This window comes from Salvelinus alpinus, chromosome 9 (genome assembly GCF_045679555.1).
Source record: "Salvelinus alpinus chromosome 9, SLU_Salpinus.1, whole genome shotgun sequence".
Classification (NCBI taxonomy): Eukaryota; Metazoa; Chordata; class Actinopteri; order Salmoniformes; family Salmonidae; genus Salvelinus; species Salvelinus alpinus.
The window spans coordinates 78,344,390-78,367,207 of record NC_092094.1 but is presented as its reverse complement, the minus strand read 5'-3'; the positions used below and the strand labels follow the sequence as shown (position 1 = coordinate 78,367,207).

The 22,818-nt window shown below is 43.4% G+C and overlaps 1 protein-coding gene across 3 annotated transcripts in view; it reads right to left on the bottom strand.

The window, feature by feature from the left end:
• Nucleotides 1–184: 184 nt before the first annotated feature.
• The window catches only part of LOC139530676 (disks large-associated protein 2-like), a 198,242-nt gene continuing 175,608 nt past the window's right edge, over nucleotides 185–22,818 (bottom strand). For 2 of the 3 annotated variants that reach the window (XM_071327285.1, XM_071327286.1), the window contains 7 exons: nucleotides 15,657–15,716; nucleotides 14,013–14,398; nucleotides 10,353–10,438; nucleotides 9,740–10,182; nucleotides 9,539–9,630; nucleotides 6,955–7,125; nucleotides 185–6,566 (listed from right to left, as the gene is read on the bottom strand). In XM_071327285.1, coding sequence (XP_071183386.1) covers nucleotides 6,360–6,566; nucleotides 6,955–7,125; nucleotides 9,539–9,630; nucleotides 9,740–10,182; nucleotides 10,353–10,438; nucleotides 14,013–14,398; nucleotides 15,657–15,716 — 1,445 coding nt within the window. In that variant the 3' untranslated portion in view covers nucleotides 185–6,359. The remainder of the gene's footprint in view (nucleotides 6,567–6,954; nucleotides 7,126–9,538; nucleotides 9,631–9,739; nucleotides 10,183–10,352; nucleotides 10,439–14,012; nucleotides 14,399–15,656; nucleotides 15,717–22,818) is intronic. The other variant, XM_071327287.1, reaches the window with a different exon arrangement.

The following is a 22,818-nucleotide window of genomic DNA, read 5'->3' as shown; positions in this document are numbered from 1 at the left end:
CTCATCTGTATTTCTTGAGGCTCTTTTTAATGATTAATTAGGTATTGCCCTCTCTATATGCAGTATGATAGGCGGCAGGATCATTTCATATAGTTCAGTAATTAGTTCATTACATTGCATGCAGTACCAACTTGTTTAAATGGAGGGAGGAAAAGAAAATAACGAGACACTACCCAGTCCCTCAAACTTTTAAATGTTTTTCATCAAAAAATTTAATTGCAGAAGTATTTACATCAGATGATATCAGCAATGATTAAACTACTTTTAAGAGGCAAAATCTTCAAAGAGTTAATTCTGAAAAATGTGTAAAATAGAGAAATACAGTGGTGATGTGTTTAAAATAACAGGAAAAAATACAGTGAGAAAATCAGTAAACACTATAATATATAAAACATATATAAATGCATCTTTGATAAACAGGTGAATAATTAATTTATAAATGTAAATGTTAACTAAAAGACAATGAATAAACAAATTATACATTCCGTATCAGTATTTTGCATGCCATCATACCAGCTTATCAAAAATAACCAGAACAAAGGAACAAATTGATAACAAAACATTAATAAAAGCAGAAAATTAATAAAAGCAGTTTCAATGAGGCATATATTATATATTAATATATTTATATATATTTATTTACAAATAATGAATATTTGGCATTATATTCATCCTCACTATAGATATGATATACAAGAGATGAAAATAGTTTTAGCTAAACAACTACCTTTTTAATTTGTCGAGTAATTTGAGTCATTTCACATTCCGAGACCAAGGAAGTGGTGTAAAAGTCTATCTTGATGGTTCTCTACAATGTCAATATATTCAAGAAAAAGTCCCATCAAAAGATTTCATAAATACTAAAAGCAGATAGACAAACAAACATGTAGTGTGGCCATCGATGAAGAGGAACTGTCCTAGACCCCAATCCATCATTTTTGGGAGAAACAGCGACATGTGATTGTTGCGAATGAACAATAAACATCACAGCGTGTGATAGAAGAGTGGTGAACTACAGAAGTTGGGAGTTCTACATTTGCCTAATCAAAGAATATGGCAATCTTTTTCTGCTAAATACTATGTTTATCTGTGGTACCAGTTTCAGTCGGCTTTATGTGAAGACGATAAAACAAAATAAAAAGTAAAACAAACTACATCTACCAGTGACTTTGTTTTCCAGACAATTCATGCCCAATTAGTTGGCCTTTTACACCCAGCACAAAACCACTATAACCACAAAAGCTGACACAATATCCCATAGACATTATAGCCTGGTTTTAACTGCCTGGTTTTAAATGACACACAAACACCCTCTGGTGTCCGTGTGTATTCTGCAAGAGTTACTGTCATGACACATTAGGACATACAGAAACAATATGTGGGCATGGAAAAGACCATGGGTAACAAATCAAGTGGAAACAATATTAGAAATCGCCATGTCATCATTTCTTTACACATAAAAAATAAGTTGAGCGCCATCTAAAGGACTCAAATGGCACTGTGAGTTGTACTTACAAGCGAAGAACAGCAAAAGCAGGCAGATAAACAGCAATACAACCCTTCGATGACAGTTATGTAATGGTGGGCTCAGAAAGGGCAGAGTATCCTGAAAGTAACTCGTTTTACCAACAGTGGAGAACTGATGGTTGTCTGTGGCAGGATAGATACTTTTTTATGGCACAATTTGTTATTCTATAAATGGCACTGGTATGTATAAAATGGAACATTATAGTTAGCAATTCAAATGCAGAGTACAGAATTACTCTCATAAATGGAAGGGTAGTAAAAAAAAGCAGCCTGCTTTTCAATACTGAACATCCATCAATATAAACTCCTCTGATCCTCCATGTAAAATGGTGTATTACACTTTTTAATTTCCCCTCGACCTTTCAAATATTCATCACACAGACATAAAAGCATTGAAAAAAAGAAGCTAAGCTATGCATGAATATGCTGCTAAAGCCATGGTGTATAGATTGAATCTGAGCTTTCAATCAGAGTTGCTGGCTCTCTACCTGGGCTACTTGCCATTCCTTAGGCCATCATGTCACCATTCATAATGCTGCTATGAGCATTGAGGGTTATCTGGATGGAATCCAATTGGAAATGGTACTGTAGAGGAGAAAATACGTCTGAAAGATGAGCCAAAGTAGTGGACAGCTGTCTCACTAAGGCAAACAAGAGAGGAAGAGAAGGGAATTTAAAATATTTGGCACACACTCATAGAAGCAAACTCACATGCTTGCTTGCTTGCACACACGCAAGCACACCAACCACGACAAATTTGCATATAAATATACACACACACACACACACACACACACACACACACACACACACACACACACACACACACACACACACACACACACACACACACACACACACACACACACACACACACACACACACACACACACACACCTCTGTCATTTCAATGACACACAGTAAAAGAAGCAACGAGGATGTCAGAGTGTATCCTCCAGGGATGCCCGGGCTGATAGAGACAAACCAGATCTATGTAACCCACATACTGCTGTGATCACCATGTACTTTACCATGTTATCCTCAACAGTGGAGGCAGTACAGTACAACCACTAGAACTTCTGCTTTCAAGGGCCTTTGAGGCAGTCTGGTAGATCTTTCCAAGGACCTTAAAGGGATGACACTTAAGTAAGCCCCCTATCTGTAACCAGCACACTGGGGTATATGAGAAAACCCCATCACAACCTCCATCACAACTACCATCTCCATCCACCTACAGAACTACCGCAGCATCGAACAACACCAGCTACACCTCAAAGCAGAGATCCCAGCCTCCCCTAAGTCAGCATGTGTCAGTGTGAGTCTTTCTCTGCCACTGCTGCACGTCTGTCTGTGTAAAACTGTAGGAAGTAGGAACAGCAGGGGAACCTGCCAACACAGATCCTGGCTTCCTGCACGACAGATAACGGTGCACTACAGCTACTATACCCTGTCCTTTTGGCTAGGTTGGTTCCTTCCCTCCAACGAAATGACATCACTGAGATAGATGTATGCAGACAGCAGCCAGAGCTTCACTCCCCGGGGAAGGGAATGTTTCTACACTCACACTCGTTTCATCCACACTAACTAGTCATGATACAAAATGAAGCCATGGAAGACATAAATCATTTAATAAAATATGAGGTAAAGATAAAATGATCAAAAGAAAATGCAACTATTTTCTGTATCCTGCAAGCAACTGTAATATGCTGCAAAACATTTCAAAATGTCCTCTAAAATGTGCCTTGTTTATGTCGTTTCCAAACATCTATAATTGAACTGACCCCCAGGACAAGGCTATCAAAACAGTATCTTCTAGCAATGTAAGGATGACATACAGATGACACATAGTGACTGTTGGGCCACTGAGAAGGTGACGGTGGGGTCATGTCTCTGCGGCGCAATAGGCGAGTGGACTCGGAGGCACGGTGACCTTCCAGTCACCCTGTTCCTGAAGCTGTCAACAAAGTGCCACAACAAGACTGTTCCTCCAACACAAACAGGACACAAAGTGACTCCAGACCGCTGAAAGGTACAGTGCTCTGACTGCAGCAAGACAAGTCTCTTTCTCTCTGCACCAGTTACAATAGAAGCCAGGCGTAAGCAGCCTACTAGCAAAAATAAACAATCATCATTTTCTCAGTCCCAAAAATAGATTGTTTAGAGCAGTATCAATTAGATGAGAGTGCTACTGTAAGTGTTGCATTGATTGTTTACCCAGTACTGGATCGATTGAGCAAAAAGTAGCACCAGTGACTTGGCTCATTGCCCCAAAATATAACCTATAAAATCCATTCCAGTCTATTAGTAAAAATAGACACCAGTCTGCAGCAGAATCAGCCTGTCCTGATGTCTGCAGTCTTAGATAACATTAGATAACTCAGCGACAATAGGATTGGCAATGCTGACGCCGACTAGCCTCGTGGCTATCAGTGTAATATGACCTTTTAACATATCCTACAGCAGCAGAGGGATTTTCAAGGTTTGTCAAGTATGTGATAGCCTGTCATCACGAGGAGTAATGGAGTTTATACTCCACTACAGTGCACAGTATTAGTCCGATTCAGCCGAGAAGAGAAGTGCCCCTCAAATCAACACACCTCATCCCTCACCCCGACAACTCTAGTCCCAGGCCTTTACAGGCCTCCTCTAGCCTCTTACGGGAACTGATCCAAACCCTGGTCACTACCATTCACTGTGTTACTGTGACCCAGGCACTATACAGTCCCCTCCACTTCTACATCACAGTAGGCCTCTGGAGTGCATGTCTGAGCTGTGTGAGGGGAAAATAACCCCAGTGTTCCAATGACTCATATTCCCTGCAATACCATCCACACACAAGAGAACAAGTCAATCTCTACAACGTCACATTTTTCATGTCTTTGTTATCAGCCGGTATCAAAAAGCATTAGTCACTAAATCAAATTCTGGAGAGGTTTCTTCCTTCATATCTCTTACCTCTGGGACTGTTTCACATTATTACCTTGTAGCAGTTCCTAGAAAAGGTAAAAATACTTTTCACACACTGCACTTGTCTGGTAGGTAATCAACAATAGAAACATTCTCCAAGATTGTGCAAGCTGTGTTCTAATCAATGAAACAATGTAACTTATGTGTTGTTTGAACAGACACTGTTATTCCTGGGTTGGCAGCAAGGGTAGGAGAAGGGCTAGATGTTTGAAGAAATGACAGCACTACTTTGATGCAACACGATATGTAGGAAGGCATGGAGAGATGAGGTGAAAAATCAACCATGTGATTAAGAATATTAATTTCCTCTCTTACAATTCAAATACAACAATACTGTTGTGAACTTTGTTTGTTTATTTCCCTTGGAAATACAGAGAATGATAAGTGCAAAAGTGCGTTATTTTCCGTATTTGATTTAAAGAGCTACGCAAACCTTCCATAGCATTTTTTCCACTGCAATGAAATGACGTAAAATATTTTTCTGGAAAAAAAGTATTACTTGTCTGCTTTAAGTAAATGTCATGTGAAATGTCAATAGTATAGGAAAATGTAGAGTATAGTGTGGAATGGAGAAAGCTAATGAGAATGATTTTAACATTTTTAAATCACATTTTTTACCATGACCCTTGACCTTTACCTGACTGTGTAGAAAGCTGAATTTTCCAACTCTGACAACTTTAACATAACCAGAGCTTACTGTGAGTGCATAAAACATAAATTTCAGAAGGGATGACCCACCTGCCTCTTGGTCAGAAGCTACAGTGCGGCATGTACAGTTGAGGTATTTCAAGCATTGGCACTTTCAAATAGGTTCACTTTAATCATTTTGTGATTGTTATCTTGTGAACACAATTGGAAACAACAGTAGGATAATTGTAGGGGTTTCCAGTTGGACTCATCATGGGGTCAATTCGTCACTGGGTTTGTATTCTCTCTGGTTGCTGGTAGGTTTCAAAGCTACACTTTTTAATTGCACTTTGCAAATGTTGAAAAAGACATACACATCCTTCCAGAATAATTTTATGAGCGTTTTGGGGGTTGGCTATTCTATCATGTAACACTATTCCACTAACAAAAACCTTTTTCATGGGAAAACCAAGGAGAAGATGAACCAATGATGAACCAATTCTTAGATATACACTGAGTATACAAAACATGCCCTTTCCATGACATAGACTGACCAGGTGAGTCCAGGTGAAAGCGATGAGCCCTACTTGATGTCACTTGTTAAATCTACTTCAAATCAATTTAGATGAAGGGGAGGAGACAGGTTAAAGAAGGATTTTTAAGCTTTTGAGAGATGATTGTGTATGTGTGCCATTCAGAGGGTGAGTGGGCAAGACAAAACATTTAAGTGCCTTTGAGTGCCTTACGGAGTATGGTAGTAAGTGCCAGGCACACCGGTTTATGTCAACAACTGCAACGCTGCTGGGTTTTTCACGCTCAACAGCTTCCTGTGTGTATCAAGAATGATCCACCACCCAAAGGGCATCCAGCCAACTGTGAGAAGCATTGGAGTCAACATGGGCCAGCATCCCTGTGGAACACTTCGACACCTTGTAGAGTCCATGCCCCAACGAATTGAGACTGTTCTGAGGGCAAAAGCGGGGGGGGGGTGTTCCTGATGTTTGATATACTCAGTGTATATCCACTAATACATATCTGTAGTTTTGTGATATCCTACTCAATAAGGGCTGGAGTGGAGATGAACTCAGAAGATGATGATAGTGAAGTCATGAGGAGACAGATAAAGGAGGGAAGTGTACAGTAGATAGTCTAGAAAAAGGCTAGTTAAAGGAGAGTCTAGTTGAGGGGTAGTCTGAGGGGGGAGACGCCCCTCACCCCTGACCCCTGTCCCAGTCCTCTCAAAGGCGAGTCTGGGCCTCAGGGATGTAGATCTCGATGCTGTCTGCTCTCTCTGACACCGAGTTCTGACGGAAGGAAGCCGCCCGCTTGGCCTGCATCAGCCTCCTGCGTGCTTCCAGGCGGTGGCGGTCTGGAAGGTCAAGAGACTTCTCCCGTGTCACGCCTCTCTTCCCGATCATGGACTTCTTTGGTGCGACAGGTGGTAACTGGACACAGGAAGAAAGAGAGACGAACTCGACCAAAATCCTGTCCGTATCGAAATCTATTCTAGAATTCAACTTGTATAGGCAGTAGTTGACATATCATCTATTTGAGTGGTTGGAAATACATCGGCATAGTTAAACACAATGTCAATGACATCCAGTGATGCTTCACTAAGCATTTGACCTCGCGTACAGAACAGCTCCACTCTACACCACTACTACGTGGCTCTGAGTAATCTCACATCTCTGTTTAATAAGGCTCTGACTGTGCTCTATGTAGCTGAATCTGTGACCATAGAAATATAAGGGTCCTATTTCTATGCCTGTCTCACCTGTGACTGAGACTACCCACCATAGACAACAGAAAAATAATACATTGTATTCTGTATACCTGAGCGCTACCCACCCTTTTCTCTGGGCTCTTCTCCACGGGCCTCCAGTCGTTGTTCTTTATCTGCTGCAGCTCGTCAAACTTGGTGGTGACGTCATCAATGGACAGCTGCAGGAGGTCCCAGAATCCAGCCAGGTCCTGAGAGGTGGGGCGGGGCATGGCACTGGGGTCCTGCAAGGGGTTATAAAGGACCACATCAGTGCCTGAATTACAGATACTCAAATCCCAGTGTGCGTCAGGAGTTATTTGTTGCACTTCTACTAAAGCCCACTAGATGTCCTTATCAGACCTCAAACAGAGGAAAACCTCAATTATTTATGGTATATTTTTCTAATAATAAAACAAATGTTTCCAGCAAAGTCATGGGAGCAAGAAGGTCAAAGTTCAGAAAAGACAAGCATCTTATTCCCATCGTCATCTCATGGTTAGACTATAGGACTTGGAGGACAATCCATTGAAATGAGCCATAACAAAATGTGATCAGTAAGTAGCAATCCCTCCTAATCCCCCTGAGGATGGGAAAAAATGAAGAGGGCTCACATTTCATTCACTGCCAGTAAGTCTTATTCATCACATCACATCGGCTAGAGTCACAATCAGTCACACTATTGACCCCACAGACAATACTAGCGAGACTATAGCCTAAACCAATACCTCCAACTCTGTTATGAAGTTAAGAGTTGAGAAATAAGATCCATAGCATCCCATTGGTCGCGGGTCACCATCTCCCCCCATTAATTCAGTGACTTTATGTGCTTCATATATTGGATAGCTGGAGGGCACAACAATATCCCAGCCGACTGTCTGGTGGCATTTCAGACTGCTGCATTCTGGATGTAGATCTGAATATATAGGCTCTGAAGTAAAGGCCAGGTTCACTCTGAATTACAATGAATAGTGGAAGGTCTCAGAAAGGAAAAATGGTAAGCAGTACTTACTCAGTGTTAAGAAATACAGTTGCTGTACATTGGTAAAAGGTAATTGCACAAGTTATAAACGCAATAGTTTAGGTCACTGCCACTAGAAAGTGATGCTAAGACCTACAGTATAAGTACATACATACCAGTTATATCTTTGGTAATTATTATATAGTATACCCTATACTACAGTACATACGGTAAGTACCTGCTAAAGGGTAATTCAATAAGTTGTGAGACTATAATTAGACTACAGTTAGCCCGGGGTAAGTTTAGCCAGTTTTCCACAATATAGTATAGTGGTGGGGCGTGGTGGGGCCTGGGAGTAGAGGTAGACTAGGTGTGGGGGGGGGGGGGGGGGGTGTAGAGGCACTGAGGCACTATTCTGAATGCACAGCACCAGATCAGTCCTGATGGGTGACTCATAGCAGTGTGGAGAGGCTGTGACAGGCTGAGATCTCACCCCATCACTGATCTACCTCATTCATCGTCTCGGTCTGAAACTTCACAGGGGAGCTACACAGAGACCCAAAGGAGAAGTAGCGGAAGACAGCGCTGGGCTCATCTCATCAATATTGCTGGGGGTTCAAAAAGAAGGCTGCACACAATCCAGCATAAGCAAACAAATACAAAAGCATAAACTTATACTGGGGGAGTGAATGAGGCTGACACATTAAAGGATTCTGGGAAATATAAGCCTTGCCTGTGTCAGTATGACTTAATCCTGTAGCTCCTCCCACAATAAAACTTGCTGCTATGCTCTGCGTCTGTCTTTGAAAGCTTGTTCAACTCCAGCTTATGTTATCCAGGAGAAAAAAAAGGGGGGGAAGACGGCTCGATAAAGCGCAATTAGACATCTCCTTAAGCTTCTTATTTGCGGACGCCACTTCTTCAAACGGACTCAAATCCATGTTCTGAAAGTGTATGCAGTATTATTTGTAAACTGTCTTTGTCATATGGAGAGATGCAGCAGCTTGGGTAAGCTTTAATAACTGCTCTCCTCTCCCCTACAGTGAGGGAAATAGAAGCAGGAAACTCTATATAAAAGACTAGTTCAAACTAAATAATCTCTGTGCACTTTTCAGCCTTTCCTGAATGCAGCAATTTCTGCTGTATATGGCAAAAAATAGCAACACATTTTTTCATAAGCAAAGACAGGCTTAATCTCAAATATTGGATATTTGGCTGATATCAATAAAGAGGGGTAAGATTAGAGGCAAGGAAAGTATCAGCCAGATATTCCAGCCCTTCCGAGTGTTTTTTGATAGGATGAAGAGAGTGGACTGCGGCAATAGTTCTTAATGTAAAAGGCAGGCGTCTCAGTATGCTAGTCAGAGCTGTGAGTGCATCATTGGGAACGCGGACATTCACAGTATCTCATTGTTCTCCTCAAGACGTTCTCATCTCAGATAGAAACACTCAATAATTATTTTTTTTCACACTCAATGGTGCATTTAAAAGCTTCTGACCTGTTGGCCTAAGCCATTCTATGTAAGAGACAGGAGAACAGTGCCGGTGGATACAGGAATGCAGCCGATATAACTGTGTCCTTTCCTTTCACAGAGTAGCGCAATCGTTTAAAAAAAAACACACACTCACAAACACGCTCACATACCGTATGTACACAGACACACACAGGGTCATTGTTTCAGTGACTTGTTACTCACCAGGTTCTGCTGACACAACCAGTAAAACTGCTGGAATTTCTGAGACATGAGGAGCTGAGCACTGCCCACCGCACTCCTGATTTTACCTAGGACTGAAAGACAGACACTCAACTGATAATCTGTTATATGAAAGTCTTGCGAGTCTCTATGAGAGAAAATGTCTGCTAATTGACTGTACATTATGACTCCTATCCCACTCACTGTCCTCAGAGAGGTCGTTCTCCTCCGCCTCTGCCTCCATTTCTTTACAGCATCCCTCCATCCTCTTGGTCTCTGCGTGGAGCAGCTGCATGAACCAGCTTCCATCCCTCCGCAAGGCGGGGGACGTCCGGCACGACTCGCCCGACAACTCTGCTGGCTCCCTGGGGGAGGGGGGCTCTAGCTGCCAGGTGGTCTCGTTGGAGGTCTGCTGGGGGCAAGGGGGCTCCGTAGGGGTCCGGTAGTCCTCCCGGTAGCTGAAGAGGCCCTGGGTGCGGACGGTGCGCACCCCATACTGGGTGGGCGTGCTGGGCTCAGAGTGCCCCCCTAGGAAGCCCCCTCCAAATTGTAGGCCCTTGTCCTCCATGGTGGGAAACCCCTCCATCTCCATGTCAGCCTGCACAGAGGCTGTTACACTATTGGAGCGCTTCAACCTGCCCTGCACTCTGAGACACAGATTAGGGGAAGCAAATTTTTAGGCCATCAAGGGATATTGTAAACAAACACACCCAGGTAGAGAAAGAGGACAGGCTGGTGACTTTAATAACAACACATTGTTAAAGATTAGCACAAATCCAGAAATGGGAAAAGGAACCTATTAAAAAAGTAATTTTACCGTCTGTCAGCTTCCACCTGGATCCCCACAGAATGGTATTCCTTCGACCCTTTACTTTCTGACTCCGAGTCGGTGGCTGCTTCCACCTAATGCAGCATAATAACATAGCAACAGTATTCTCATTATTACCGCTCCCAGATGTCCGTGGGGTTATTGGTTTGGGGCCGGTGCTGCACCTCCTCAACTCTAAGCGGCCTGTCAGAACATAACTGCAGTGTGATTTATGGAGGCCCAACCGAACACAACCAGTTTGTCTACACCCTCAGCACAGTGATTTATACCAACAACAAGCTGCCGTGGTGGAGATACAGTGGTGGTAGTTTAAAAAAAAAAGAAACCTATTACAAAACCTGATTAGGGAGTTTGCGAGTTGTGATCACCAGGGGTTTGGTGTGTGACACAGACACACAGATTTTGGTTAGTGTTCAATGGTGCATGGTGCATGGTGCTGGCCAGGGATGATAGAGACTGATCCCTGTTTGTCCTGAGGGTGCACGGATCCTATTACTGAGCCCCACCCTCACTGGACTGACTCTCTCCATATGATTGGCACCCTTAATAAAGATGAGCAAAAAAAAAAAACTGCATTACAAAAATATGGTGGGGCATCTCTGATGATACAGTGATACACTGATGATACATGCAATAAAATGAAAATTCATTACTTAAAAATCATACAATGTGATTTTCTGGATTTTTGTTTTAGATTCCGTCTCTCACAGTTGAAGTGTACCTATGATAAAAATTACAGACCTCTACATGCTTTGTAAGTAGGAAAACCTGCAAAATCGGCAGTGTATCAAATACTTCTTCTCCCCACTGTATGGGACTATTTTGCTTCCACTGGTCCTGGGGCCCTTGTTAAGGTCAACGGCATCATGAACTTTACCAAGTACCGTGACATTTTAGCCAAAAACCTGGTTGCCCTAGCCAGGAGGCTGGCACTTGGCCGCAAGTGGATCTTCCAGCAAGACAATAACCCCAATTGAGCAATTGCATTAGTATAAAATAATATAATTTCCCAATTTTTTGGAGCATGAAATATAGCTCAGTGTTTGTATTATTCATTTTATAGTCTTTTTAAAATAATTTGATCAAAGCTGCCAATAATTATGGACCTGACTGTATTTCAAACAAAAACCATGCATCCTGTATGGCTGGCCCTTTATTAGAAGTATTGTCAATAAAGGTTTTATCCTGAAGTTACATATAACCTACAGTCTGCATGGACAAGTAATATTTGGGAGGCAGGTGTGTGTGGTAGCTAGAATTAGTCCTTGAGAAGCCCACTCCCAGGCTGTCTCTCTGATGAGTAACACAAGTGTGAGAACAGCAGACTTCTAATTTTACAATTTACTATATGATTAGCAGGGTAATTTGAAAATCAATTCGTCCACATTTTAATCCTCCTTCCCTCTGAGAGATCACACCTTCCCCCAGTTCTGAGTTAATGGCCTGACCCTGACAGAGTGTTCCAGCCGACGCAGGCAGAATCCTGACTAGGGCCAGCTTGGAACGGCTGTCTGTCTGAGAGCCTTAAGCCTTAAAAGCTTCAAACTCACATTAATAACTCTTTAGCTTTAAGTGGTTTGAAACGAATGGAGGAGTGTGTGTTCATGTCTAGCAGCCACGTGCATAGATAGAGCCCTTTTGCCCCCCATATGAAAAAAGTTTTCTTTTACTAAAAACTTTTTATTAAATGTTTGGTCTATTTTCTTTCTTGCAACTATAAATGCAACAAATTGCCTATCAAACTACATCATTTCTCATGAAGTCATTTATCTTGACAAAATGTCCCCTCCACCGCCCTTCTGCCACCACGAGCGTGGCAGTGCATTGCTTCACTCTTCCTCGTCACATGCACATCCGCCGGGCAGTGAGTTTGAAATGAATACTGCGAGAAGGTGTGCTTTGCAATTGCTATCATGTGTCGTCTCACGGACAGGGACAGGGAAGAAAGCAACAGCAGTTTGCATCTGTCAATAGCAGAACAAATTCAAATCAAGTAAATACTGGTTAGTTTGTTGTGACAGCATAGCCTCTTTAACGAGCTCATTCATCTAGCCTACACTAGCGATGATCAGCTGATACAGCCCACCCTCTAGTGGTTTGAGCAAAGAAGTAGTTATTCTTCTAGCTCCCTTTCATCTGAGGTAAAATTTAAAGTATGTTACACTGCAGAGTAGCCTGGTACAAACAGCACAACAGGTGACAGTCAGCGGTGAGTTGCTGCTGGTTGAGGTGACCTCCGTTACTTTCTGGCACAAAGCAAAGTCCATTTCAGAGAGACTGCTGCTCTATGATGGATGAGGAGAGGAGATATTTTGGAGAGCCTGGGCAATGTTCAAAGTGTGCTGGCAGAGACAGAAGAAAAAAAACTGGTTTGGCGAACACACACACACCATGCTGCATACACACACACTACGCTACACACACATATACTACACACACAGCACAGGTGTGAAAACTTTGGAAACTGTAGGCATCAGCATTTTACTCAGACATGGCTTAGTCTCCCTGAGATGAAGGTAGGTTGGTAGTGAGAGTAAGGTCCTGCTACAGGATCCATTCTTACACTGTCCTAATACGGACACCGTACACTTTAATGGCCCCCAGAAGATGAGGGGTCAAAACTCAAACACAGCGGGGTCAAAACTCAAAGTGCAGAAAGGGTCAAAGGCTAAGGATTAAGATTGGGGTCCTGCCGGAAGTAAGGGGTGAAAGGTCAAATTATAGGCTATAGGCTACACTTCCAGAGGTTAATTATACTGTGCTGTATATCCCCAGGAGGTCTGATATGATGCAGTTGAATTTAGATTGATCTTACTACACTGGCCAAATACTAGTGGCACAGTTTAAAGATAAACTTTGTAGGAGGTTTTGATGCATTTTTTGCGTTGCATGCAGCCCTTCTGGTTGTTTCAATAACCGTGGACCTTCACACTGCCGGCCATCTCTAATCAAAATGCTTCTGTATTTTACAAACATCACTGGAGCCAATTTGAAAACCAATATAATTCAGGCCCACCACGATAAGCGTAACGACGTTCAGCTCAGCCACTTAAAATCATCATCATTCATCCCCTAGGATAGGCTGCCTGATCATCTCTGGGTGACTGAGACTCACCTGTCTCCACAAACAAGCAGAACAACTCTAATATTCTCTATTGATGAAAGGCTGTATGCAGTCTGAAGGGATGTCTGTCTACCGGTCTGTCTGTTTTATTCAGGGGCATGGACACATCTGACGTCTGCAGACTGCGTGTGTGATCAAGCCCATTATTCTCAGGGTCACAGAGGCAAGAGAGAGCGTGAGAAGAGAGAGCGAAAATAGAGTGAGAGAGTGCAAGAGAGACTCATTCAGTAAAGCCTCATTCATGAGTTGAAAACAAATGAATGGATTGCAGTAAGATGACTCATTGGTGCCATTTTTAGACCTAGAGGAGAATGGGATGCGTGAGTGTGTGACTTTATGAATGTGTGGGTGTGTGTTTGCACAATGTGTAGACCTGTGTGTGTGTGTGTGTGTGTGTGTGTGTGTGTGTGTGTGTGTGTGTGTGTGTGTGTGTGTGTGTGTGTGTGTGTGTGTGTGTGTGTGTGTGTGTGTGTGTGTGTGTGTGTGTGTGTGTGTGTGTGTGTGTGTGTGTGTGTGCCGCTCACCTGTATCCCTATGGAGGAGCGTGGTGTTTTGAGGTACTCCTCAGCCTTGGACACCAGGATGGCTTTATCACAGGTCACCACTGAGCTGTGACTGTGACGGTCTGTGGACGGGTGCCTCTTCCCAGACCTCAGCCCAGCTGCCTCCATGGCTATAGTCACGGCCTTGGCACTGTCCAGGCTGTCTGTGGAGTTATACAGGGCCCTGCCCAGGCTCAGGCCCAGCCCGTCGCCCCACCCTCGAGGGTGCCTGCCCTCATGGTACGTGTCCTGGGTGGACTCTGTACTGCTCTGGGCAGTGACGGAGATGAGGGGCTTGGAGCCTGAGGTGGAGCGGGGTGGGACCGGCGGCGGGGTCGTCTTCTTGTAGTTGTTCGTGTACGTGACCGCTGAAAGATAAGAGGTCAAAGTTAAAAGGAATGCACAGTTGAAGTCAGAAGTTTACATACACTTAGGTTGGAGTCATTAAAACTTGTTTTTCAACCACTCCACAAATTTCTTGTTAACAAACTATAGGTTTGGCAAGTCGGTTAGGACATCTACTTTGTGCATGACACAAGTCACTTTTCCAACAATTGTTCACAGACAGATTATTTCTCTTATAATTCACTGTATCACAATACCAGTGGGTCAGAAGTTTACATACACTAAGTTGACTGTGCCTTTAAACAGCTTGGACAATTCCAGAAAATAATGTCATGGCTTTAGCGGCTTCTGATAGGCTAATTGACATAATTTGAGTCAATTGGAGGTGTACCTGTGGATGTATTTCAAGGCCAACCTTCAAACTCAGTGCCTCTTTGCTTGAAATCATGGGAAAATCAAAAGAAATCAGCCAAGACCTCAGAAAAAAAACGTAGACCTCCACAAGTCTGGTTCATCCTTAGGAGCAATTTCCAAATGCCTGAAGGTACCACGTTCATCTGTACAAACAATAGTACGCAAGTATAAACACCATGGGACCACGCAGCCGTCATACCGCTCAGGAAGGAGACGTGTTCTGTCTCCTAGAGGTTGACGTACTTTGGTGTGAAAAGTGCAAGTCAACCCCAGAACAACAGCAAAAGACCTTGTGAAGATGCTGGAGGAAACAGGTACAAAAGTATCTACATCCACAGTCAAACGAGTCCTATATCAACATAACCTGAAAGGCTGACATAACTGACAGACCATCAGTTATGTGGGCCAATGTCCGGAAAGCGTTCGTCATCGATAGCGTCATCGATAGCGTCATCGATAGAGCACTCACGACTTCTCTCACTCCCTCAGCCCATTTCAGGAGGGGGAGAGGATAACGGCGTAGAAGAGGAGTGGGTGCGGGACCATTTTACATTCCACTGTCGTTTTTCAATCTACCTTTGAGATAAAGGCTTGTGCCTGATGAATCAATAAGGTAGAGAGATGCTCAAGGAGAAAACAGCCAGGAGTGACCGAACAGGAACACAGAGATAGAGATAGTCGCTGGGTCTTAGCAGTAAAACAATGTGGTGGTGTTGCTGTGTTTTGTCTTGATGAAATTGATAAGCCTGTGTGAGGGTGGGACTGCTCTTTCACAGCATTTGAACTGTATTTCATCAATAAATGATAATGACGCTGGTTCAAAACATATTATTCATCACCACCTATTGGCTCGGACAGGAGGTTTACCTGGGGTTTCGTGGGTCGTCCGGTCAATGGTGCAGGTAGAAGGAAGGCGGAACTGGATCCCTGAAACAAGCCAGCCAATCACATTCAACATCCTGGTCACATCTGCCTAGTGCCCAGAACATCCACCAATCACAGTACACTATACAGAAAAACAGCTATATACTGTAAGTGTCCACAGAGACAGGATGACAATGGCAGATAAATCAAGGATAATGTATCAATTCAAACACCATGCTTGGATTGTGAGGAAGCAGCAGAATACTTGTTCCTTCAACAGTAAAATACAGGTAACTGACAAAATAAAGGAAACACCAACACAAAGTGTCTTAATAGGGTGTTGGGCCACCACAAGCTGCCAGAACAGCTTCAATGCACCTTGGCATAGATTCTACAAGTGTCTGGAACTCTATTGGAGGGATGCAACACCATTCTTCCACAGAAATTACATCATTTGGTGTTTTGTTGATGGTGGTGGAAAACGCTGTCTCAGGTGCCGTTCCAGAATCTCTCATAAGTGTTCAATTGGGTTGAGATCTGAGACACACACGCCATAAGCATGATGGGATGTTAATTGCTTAATTCATTTAGGAACCACACCTGTGTGGAAGCACCTGCTTTCAATACCCCTTTGTATCCCTCATTTACTCAAGTGTTTCCATTATTTTGGCAGTTAACTGTATATTCACACAGTAAAAAGAATGGTGACATTTGTGGCCATCTATCCATAGAAATATGCACTCAGAATATAAGGCTTTTGGCTAATAATTAGCTGATTTAAAGTTTTGGTTCCTTGATGATGACATAGATTAATTTAGTTTTTAACTAGCAATCAGATGTACAGTACACTGCTACATTTCAAATGATTTAAATGTGAAATGAAAGATATGTTCTTATACAAGATATGACCCTAGTTGACCCTGGAAACTGTAATAGGATCAGTAAGAGGCTATGAGAAGACGTACAAAGAGGAAGCAAATCCCGGCAATCACGGTGAGACATTTACGCATCACTCTCAAGCTAAAGCAGCTGAGATCATTGGCCGGCTGGTAGACGGCATTAGCATCCTTGTAAGAAAACTGTGCGTTTAGCATGGCTAAACAGAAAAGAATGAATGATGGATGGGCAGTTAAAGGTATGGGCATTGGCAAGCATGGCTCACCTTCCTGGGTGGGCTGAGAAAAATAACTTCATGCACTGCCATGTTGATGAGCACTTTGGGGATTGCTAAGCAACGAATGGAACGCCATAGTAGGCAATGAGGGAGGAAGAAGAAGAATCTCTCCACGTTCCTAACTTGACAGTAAGCAGTAGGTGATAGTAATAAAAATAACTACTAAAGGAGAGCATTCTAACTCCCAGTTATCAATGTTGGGTAAAATAGCCCATCCAAAACAACTAAGAACATTCTAGGCTGGTAACTCGCTGTGAGGTGAAGTTCTCTACACCGACACTCTCATTAAATCATATGCGTCAGAGGTGTGTTCATGTTGCATCAAATGTTGCTGTCCTAATATGAACAATATGATGTCATAACATCTTGGCCTGCTTCTAGATGACACTGTATCTAATGAAACATCCAACAACGCAGCAACAGCGAGAGGAAGTCTGGTGTATTATGCAGTGGAAAGGAAGTAAATGAATGTGACAATACAACCTAATTAACTTCTCTCCTGTGAAAACCTTGTCAGATTCAGCCAATTGATCTAACTTTTCTAAACGGCAGCACATGAAAATAAGGAATTAAGCACAGTTTCTGCTCAAAACAATAGGACAGAGTATCACTTCTTAGACTCAAATACATTTCTAATCAAATACATTTCTAATAAAATACATTTCTAATCTAATCTCTTTTTCTCCCAGTGTACTTTATTAGGGCCCATGATTTAATGGGCTATTTCATACACAGCTCCTTAATAAGGATAGCACAGAAGTCTCGTGTTTCATCTGGCTGGTGCCTTGCTGGTAGCAGAGCTGTCATTCTGTGTTTTCAATAGTCTCTGGGATCTGTTCCCAACACTGGGCACAAAAATATACGACCCAGCACCAAACGCAGTACAGTAGGTGTCCAAATAATACGTCTTCAGAATCATAACCATGCAGTTTAACATCATCACTATCTCGGGTCTCCGGGTCAATAATGTCACCAGTAATTCTTAGAAATAATCTGGTGATTTACATATTTTGTTGTATACAAAAGGATGAACATTAACATTTGCATACACTTGAGTAGCAGCTGTTAGAATGACATTCTCAGTCTTTGGTTCCTGAGCATGAGGATGATCAGTGACAGTAGAGACACAGCAACATCACTCCCCTGTGGCAGACAGACAGGACCTCCATGCCATTTGCTACCTGGGGATGGATGGAGTTGACATTGAAAGGGAAACATCCCAACATATGTCTTTGAAGCTTCTGTCAAGTATCTGTTGATGTATACAGTTTAGGTGTTGGACAAGACTGACAAAAGCAAGGGATAGGCATAGTAACGGTGTGTGTGTGCTAGCACTCTGGTACCCTGTAAACCATGACCTCTTTTTTGTATTCTAGTCAAATGTAAGGGAGTCTGTTACCCATGTTGTGAATAGTTGCTGTTCATACAAGGACATGTACATTGCTAGACATGACCGACTTGTCGACCTGACAGCCAGTGAGGTGAGACCGGTAGTCTCCCCAACGGCACACATCCTTAAACATTATTGTGTAAGTTAGTTTGATGTTGATGATAATGCATTTTCCTGTGTACCAAATACCACAGATATTGTTGTTGTACGGGAGGCCAGATGGAGGTGCTCACATGGAGCAGGCCTTTGGTGACACGCTTCTTAAATACCAGCCCCTCGTATCAAGCTTGGACAGCCTTAGATATAGGTGCAAGCTAGTAGCACTGATAGTTGGCCGTCTTGGCCATGTACATAGGCTTACAGTTTGTGGCCTCCAGATTGCAGGCCTGCCAAAGACTAAAGAAAAGCAATTGGCTTGGTACTGCTCTGTTTCAGCTGTTGGAGAACAAGGTGCTTTCTGTATCTTTAAGTGTCCATGCATACAAAAAAACGTTGAAATGTTTGAATCCTTCTTGAATGTAATGTGATTTGTGGATTCAAATTGTCTTTAAAGTGTGTGTGCATATGTATTTGTGGTGTGTTTCTGCATGTGTACAAAACATATAGTGAAAGTATTCCCAACAGTCCAAACAGCTACTGAGTACTTCTCTTCCATAATCAGATTTTACGAACAATGTCAATTCCCGAGGTTCCCGTTTGTTCCTATAGAGTAAATCCAATCGCTCATATGATTCAACAGCCAGTCTTTGGGATTTATGGTTATATGATAACTGCCTAGATTTACTTTGCTCCATTCCGGAGTGACATTGAACAGAACACTCAAGATATGTCATGGAAAACAATATATCCACAGAAAAACAATATATCCACAGAAAAACAATGTATCCACAGTCAGAGCAAAGATTGTCAAGAACCATAAGCAAAGGGCAGTCTATTTAGTCTACCACAGAGCTTCACAGAGTCTTTGGTAAAACATGTGGTAAATGCCATTTGTGAGAGACGACAGACTCATCGATTAAGAAGTATACATTCATTACTAGTCCTCTTAAAGAACCGTAAGAACAGTTCATGTCAATGTTCACTAATCCTTAGGTCCATCAGTTCAAGCCAAGTGCAATCGAAGTCTGATGTACATTCAACTTCTTTGATTGTTCATCACATTCTTATGGTACATTCCATTCAACTATGTGGTTGCTGCCACTAATGTAGTCATTTAATGTCAAACCACGTTAATGGGCAGGGGGTTATCCTATGCAATAGGAAACATTCATACAGAGCTTTACGTGGCCACGATACCCAGAAAATACACCGCCTTTGGACATCAATACGAAATGTTCCCATGCTGTAATCTGCTACCGATACATTCATCGCTACATTCTTCTTACTGTTCAGAGTGTCAGAGACATGTATGTTATCTCCGCACTGTTGTACTCATATCTCCCACTCCATAGCTCTACACTAGAACTCCTCTTCATGGACCGTGGTTCCCACTGGGGAGCCTTCTGCTGCCACCTGTCCCACAGAAAGGCCTGGTCACAGTGAGACTTCCCTGGGTTGTCAGGAGCTGTCTCCCCCTCTGGATCTCCAGGGTCCTCAAAGACATCCATGCCAGAGGTATCTGTGGCTTCCCCTGTGGCATCCTCTGGCTCCATGGGTGCCATCTCAAATGGGGACAAGCTAATGCTAGCTGGGTCTTGTGATAATAGTAGTGGATCTAGGCCTAGGATGACTGGCTCTGGGTGGCACATAGTGGCTGAGTACAGGTCTACTGAGTCTGGGGTGAATGGACTGTCCAGTCCGAAGGAGACCAGACCAGGTGAATGTACTGTAACTTGGTCCTGTGGTTCTGGATCTTCAGGGAACTCAGTAGGTAGGTATTCATGCATTTGATCTAATCGGTACTCCATAGCTGGGTCCACAGACACTGATTCCAATTGGTATATAGAGGTTTGGTCCAGACTGGGGGGGCTCAGAGAAACTGGGTCTGGTGGTGTGTACATGGCGATTGGGCTGAGATCTGATGAACTCACACTAACGGTCTCCAGAGGTTCTGGCGGATCCAAGAAGACTGAGTCCAGATCAGATTCATCTGAGGAATTGAAGGTGGTTAAGTCCAAATGGACCATAAATGGACCAGATGGGCAATCAGTGGCCTGGTCCTCTGATTCTGGACAAGGTGGCCATTCTGGCTCCAGAGAGTCATCAAACTCATCAAACGAGTCGATGGTGACTGGATATGCATGCACTACTATTTCCGATGAGAATATGTCTAAATCTAAGGGGATTGGATCTGGGAGGTCTGGAAAGCAGACAGTGGCTAGGTCTTGTGATTCTGAATCAGGTGGGATCAGACACACATCCAGGGGTTCTAAATCAGATGGGCTCTCTGGAGTAACTATGACAGTTGGGCAAATGGTAACTGAGTATTGATCAAGTTTCTCTGATGAGTACACATTAGTAGGGGACAGTGGTTTTATCTCTGGCTCTGTTGAGACTATAGGGCCTGGGCCTAATGGTTTAGGGTCTGGCAGATACACAGGAACTGGGTCTTGCTTGCGCACAGTATCGTCTTCTACAGATTCTGAATCAGAGTCTGACTCTTGTGGTGGGGACACAGTAACCACAGGTACTGGATATGGTAGGTGCATAATTCTTGGTTCTGGGACTAGGGGTTTCACATTAACTGAGTCAATTGATTCTGTATCTGAGGGGTTCAGATTAACTGGGTCCAGCTTGTCTGTTTCTTCAAGGTACACATTAGCTACGTCTGTGGGCACTGGATCTGGAGAGCACAATGCCTTTGGGTACAGCTGCTCTGAATCTAGGGGGTCCTCAATGGCTGGATCCACTGACTGTGCTTCTGAGGAGCTCATGCTGACTCCGTCAGGAGATATCAGTTTTGATAGCCTCTTCGGGTTCTGGTCTAGGGGTTCTGGGCAAACCACAGTGTTTGATGAGTTTACTGGCACTGATTCTGGTTGGATCATGGTGACTGGATCCACAAGTAATGGATCTAGAGTGATCGGGATAGAACCCTCCACAAACAGCGATGCCGGACGCCTTAGAATGGCTGGGTCCATTGAGATCTGTTTAGGAAGACGGCGCCTCACGATGGCCTGCTTCTCCTGCATCTCTCCCTCCTCAGGACAGTTGACGGCTGCGTCCGCCGTGCTCTGTCTCACCAGCACCTTGCTCCTGGCCTGCGTCCCTACTGACAATTGAGCCACTTTAGTCTGTTTCCCAGCCGCCCCTGTTCCCCCAGACGCCCCCGGCTGTGGAGACCACGTGTTGTAGTGCTGCGTGAAGCTGTTGAAGTTACTATTGAAGGCCCTGAGCTCAGTGCACAGGTCCCTCCTGAGATCAGACAGCTCACGACGCATGGCCGACACTTCCTCCTTCCACTGCATGCTGATGGTTGCAGCCAATTGGGCCGACTCCTTGATACTGGCCTGGATTGCTTTGGGTGAGGGCCTCTCTGGGGCCTGAACGCTAGCTTTAGGGGGCCTGAACAGTCTGGGTGAAACAGGGGGCCCAGACTGGGGTTTGGCTGTAGCACCGATACTCTCTTGGCGGTACAGTCTGTCTCTTCTGATAGGGCAGCCTAGATCGTCATGGGCCAATGGGCCTGTGCCTGCCACGTCTTGATGTACACTGGCCTGGTACTCAGGTAAGCTAGTGGCTTCCTGTGTATATTTTCCCTCTGGAAGACAAACGTAAATATGTGTAGTATGTCATCAGGCCACAGGTGTGAGCAGCTGGAGAAAATGTGCTATCAGAGCCACAAAGCACAGAAATCAAGTCATGCAGTTTTTAGGTTAAGAAATGTATGAGTCAAAATAAGACTTGAAATTGGCCTATATCTTTAGTGTCTAAAAATCATTATTACAGTATGTGCTTGAATCTACAATGCTACAGAAGGAAACCTTCAGGAACATGAACTAAATGTTCATAGTCCCATTTTGACTCATATTTCTGATTATGGTTTACACTGCCTTCCCAATCTGAAATGAACCTGTATCATGCATGCTTCTCATCTTTTCACTGCACAGAGACAGCCCCAAAAACACATGACAAAGAATAAGACACTGTTAAAACCTACTGTATGCATGGTATTCAAAACCTCTGGAAGATTGACCACATATGACACAGGTGTAACTTTGTGCACTGGAAAGAAGCAAAGATGAACATCCCCGCCTCTATCAGGAAGTATAGTATGAACCCTATTGAATTTCATGACGTCCAGTATAACCTATCTACTTGAAGTCAGATGGGAGAACCAATCGCCCAAAGACTCCTGACATCAGACACACCCCACACCATAGATTACATGAAATTGCAATTACACATTTTAAGATGCTGTTTTAGTTTGTTGAGAAAGCAGTGTAAATAACCTGGAAAAAGTCTATCAAAAGCACAATTCTCCAGATGGCCACACCTTCTCTGACCCTTCCCATATTTCATTGGTAGAACTACACAGCAGAAAGAATGGGTACAACTGAAAAACCGTTGATCTTCTTGTTGTGTTTGTGCAGATCCAGGAATGGAAAACAACAGCATGCCTACTATTCCTCCTCTGGCGAAGCAGGTGACCTTAGGGAACC